Source organism: Telmatherina bonti, assembly GCF_933228915.1.
Source record: "Telmatherina bonti genome assembly, chromosome: 7".
Lineage (NCBI taxonomy): Eukaryota > Metazoa > Chordata > Actinopteri > Atheriniformes > Telmatherinidae > Telmatherina > Telmatherina bonti.
In genome coordinates this window covers 19,107,748-19,111,785 of record NC_136625.1, presented here as the reverse complement: position 1 = coordinate 19,111,785, position 4,038 = coordinate 19,107,748, and the positions used below count along the sequence as shown (strand labels likewise).

General features: G+C 38.4%; 1 protein-coding gene across 2 annotated transcripts in view; it reads right to left on the bottom strand.

Annotated features, from left to right (window-relative positions):
• The window catches only part of rock1 (Rho-associated, coiled-coil containing protein kinase 1), a 36,450-nt gene extending 34,631 nt beyond the window's left edge, over positions 1–1,819 (bottom strand). For both annotated transcript variants that reach the window (XR_013771378.1, XM_079243636.1), the window contains exon 1: positions 978–1,819. Coding sequence is in view for 1 of the 2 variants with exons in the window: in XM_079243636.1 (XP_079099762.1) it covers positions 978–1,070 (93 nt within the window). In the remaining variant the exon portion in view is untranslated. The remainder of the gene's footprint in view (positions 1–977) is intronic.
• Between the last annotated feature and the right edge of the window lie 2,219 nt (positions 1,820–4,038).

The following is a 4,038-nucleotide window of genomic DNA, read 5'->3' as shown; positions in this document are numbered from 1 at the left end:
ACTTCATTAATCCCCAAAGGGAAATTCCATTTGGTCTTATTTAATAAGACAGTTTGATTTATCTGTCCTAATCCAACAATATTTAAAGACGGTGTGCCTTTCCTTGTCACGAACACAACGGCTGCCATCTGCCAGTCTAAATTAATTGTCACTGCTTTTTCTCCCATATAATATGCTCTGACACCTGTTGTCAATGTTGACCGAACATAGACAAACAATGATATCATGGATTATAATTCCTCTCAAGTTTGGGTTTGAAAGATTGTCAGAAAAATACGGAAAAATCTCAGATATAAAATGCCCAGGAAAAAATACAATACTCAGAAGAGATGCAAGATAACCCAAATTTAAGAATTATAAACCTAAATGTGGCACACAAACAATCTAACAGAACTGATTGGGGGGGGGGGGGGGGGGGGGGACGACTCAGGTAAATAAACCAGATTAAAATTATCCTGGGGTGGGGTGGGGTGGGGTGGTCCAAATCATCACAAAGTAAATCTGAACAGATTAAAAAAATAAAAAATAAGAGCAAAACGGAAGATCAGACAACTGTAACTGTAAAATGACTTAAAATTGTGACAAGTCAAAATGGGACAGAGTACAACTATTAACCTACTTAAATCGTTAGGGTCGCACAAAAAGGTGCAAAATACCTACATTATATTTAGGAACACACAACAATCACAATTTCATAGTGACTGTTTTGGTCCTTGTTGGGAAAACTGCAGGGGCCGGTTACACGTTCGTGTAGTCCGTTGTTCCACCATACAACCAAAACCGCTAATAAAATGTTTTGACTTGAGGGAAACAGTGATAAATTATTCATCCGGTGTCCTTCAGCAACTATACTGTTTATATATGTTAATGAACGCCTTATCTAACTTGTTTAAGTGTGTGAATCTCTATTCCAAGGAGTAGACTGACCCCGAATGGCTGCGTTAGCTACCTGGCACGCTAACGAGCTACAAACTTACCAGCAGACAATCCGTGTTTATTTCTGACTTTGGATCCGTCAACATGGCATCGATTTTCTCAAATCGAGCCTCCATGTTTTCCCCAGAAGACATTTTGCTGTCAAATTCAGTCCAGGCGCTGAGATATGAACAAAAACAGCTTTCAAGCGAGGTAAAAGACTGGCTAGCTAGCTTTAGCAGCCAGCGGCAGCTAGCTAGCCAAGTGTTCCTTTCTTGGTGTGAACTTTACACCGCACTTCAGAGAAAATGCATCGTTCTCTTCCACTTTTCACTGACAATAGAGACTTTAAGATCGCACTGAACATGCCACATGTCGGAGTCGGAAGATCTCTTTCCAAGTATAAGTGGCAAACAACTTCAGTGGCAGAGATAAATGCGGCGGCAGATTAGTCAGCCTCCGTAGGATGCCACTGAGGATAAGTACTTAAAACGTGATGCATCCGCACAAAAGGCAAGTCAAATATAACTTCAATGTCTTCTCTAAACGAGCAGTTTGTCAGACGACTAGTCCAGGCCCGTTCCCATCGATGTGCAAGGCCCTTTCAGGCATCGACAAACGAATCTGACAGCTGAAAAGTAGAAGTGGTGGGAAAAAAAAAACTTCTGCTTCTTCCAAATTTCGAGCAGTTTTAAACACGGAATCGCTGCAACATTTCACCGTAGTCCTTCCTCTGCGTCCCGTGTACTGTCACTGGTTGACGACTGCGTTCCCTCTAAACATTTGTAACTCTCACACTGAATATAAATAAATATCGGGTAAGATGTTTGTTCGTTTTCAGAAAGCAATCGCAGACTATGCCCGTTTTTCTCACACAGCTTGGCCAACATGTCCGCCTTCCTGTTCAAACACCCCAGAGAAGCTGCTTCAAAATGTCAATTACTGCGCATGCGCCATGTTAGGGCGCATTCAAAGATTTCACAGGCAACACGTTGCTGTTTCTACTGTTTCAGTGTAAACTACTAGATCCCAGAGAAAATCTACCAAGAGAATGATTTAATTGCGCGCGCACACAATTATCTGGACTTTCTCTTCTATAAAACTGACCCTTTTTTACAACTCAAAGTCTTTGCAATGATACAGTTATTGTATGGTGTTTGGACTGTTGCCTTCAGCGTGACATGTTCAAAACATGTTTCATAAAAGTGTGATTCGGGGCATCTTTTAAAAAATAAAATAAAGTCTTAATTTTGGATACTACTTGCCCTCTATTGCTAATACCAATAATAACAATAATAATAATAATAACAATAATAATCATAATCACAATTGACCTTTTTGCCCACTGCAATGGCTTATATTTGATGTAAATATGTGTTTCTAACTAATAATTTTTAACATATAGAATGACAAAATTATGTCAGTAAAATTATAACATTATGAATAATATTTATAGCATCTTAGTCTTATCGTTAAAAATTGTAAATAATACTGGGAGCAATGGCGGGAGTCGAAATTATGTGACAATGAGCAAACACTACTGATGGAGTTTCGGGTAAACTAAATAGACTAGTCTTACATGTTGCTGTTTCTAAAACTCTCTGGAGTACTTTTTGTTTTTTAAAGGATATACCCACTTCTTGAGGGACCACTACACCACTTCATGCATGTAGTTTATCCTCCAATCAATGCCAAACAAGTACACTTTCTCTTGCTCCCCTCCAGATTGTTTGTTCCACAGTGAAAGAAGTACACGTAAAAATTTACATAAACAAAAATATCTTTCAACATCCCATATGAAAACTGTACCCTGACTTATTTTAATGTGATTATCAGTGTATTCCTGCTTTCACCCACCAGAGGGCGGTAATTTACAACGCATGTGGGGAATTGGCTTGTTATTAGGACCTATGATCTTGACTTTCCAACGTTTTACTCGTTGTCATGCCACTTGCGTTTAACTCTGTAAACTAAGCAACGTTATTGTAATTCACTGGAGCCAGGGGAACCTAATTCTATATATCTGTCAACAAATGTATACATTTTTATTTGACCAAATAATAAAAAATAATTAAAACAATTTCGGGCCCCATGTTTTATACAGCATATCTTGAGGCTCAAATTTGCATAATGATAATAATGTAGATTATAGGTATACCTTGTCTGATAATGTAATATATTACAATTTAATGTCTAATGTATTATTATTAGTGGTATTAGTATTTATTTATTTTATTTATTGTCATTAGGTTATGTTTGTTACTTATTGACTTGCTACTATTTTGGCCCGCTGCATTTATTCACAAGCCGATATTTAATAGCTTGGCCAACTATTTAGTCTAACTTTGGGTATTTAGGTTGGATGTTTTATTGCACAGCCAATGAACTGCTTCCTATTTGCCTTACAGTGTTGTTTTGCACCTTCCACCGTGTTAGCCTTTACAGCTGCAGTTCCGCTGAAACTTAACCAAATGGTAACCGACATACTGTAGGCTACTGTCCTGACGTCACCCGGGAGCTCCGCGGCGGCGCGCAGAGCGCATTAGCTGCGTCCGAAGCGGCATCGATGGTGGCGCTGGAGTCAGAGACTCAGCTTCACCCACGGAGCCGATTCTTCACGGACATGGCCAAGTAGCGCGTTTCAGACCAGATAAGGTAAGATTGCACGAGGCTGTTTTGCTTGTCTTCGCATATAAACACCTATTGAACGTCACAGGTCAAGCATGTCTGCATCATGTTTGCGCCGCAGCCTATCAAGTCGCACGTTTAACAGATGTTGAAAGTTTGTTTCAAGTTGTTTAAAAAAAAAAAAAAAAAAAAAAAAAAAAAAAAAAAGCAGTGAAATGATTTCACACAGTGCAGGATTTTTTTTTTTTTTTTTTTTTTTTTTTTTTTTTTTTTTTGGACCGGTTAAACTGAGACACCATTTGGCAAAAGCAGTTGAGGAGTGCCTGTAACCTGTTCAGATGAAAAATAAAATCGCCTTTTAAAAAAAAAAAAGGAAAAAAAAAAAAGCCTGTTCTTCATGTGTTTGCTTTACCCAAATTAACAAGCCTTCACTAATGTAGCTGTCAGTGATGGTCAACTGTAAGTGCATGAATTTTACATCCTAAATTTAACTTA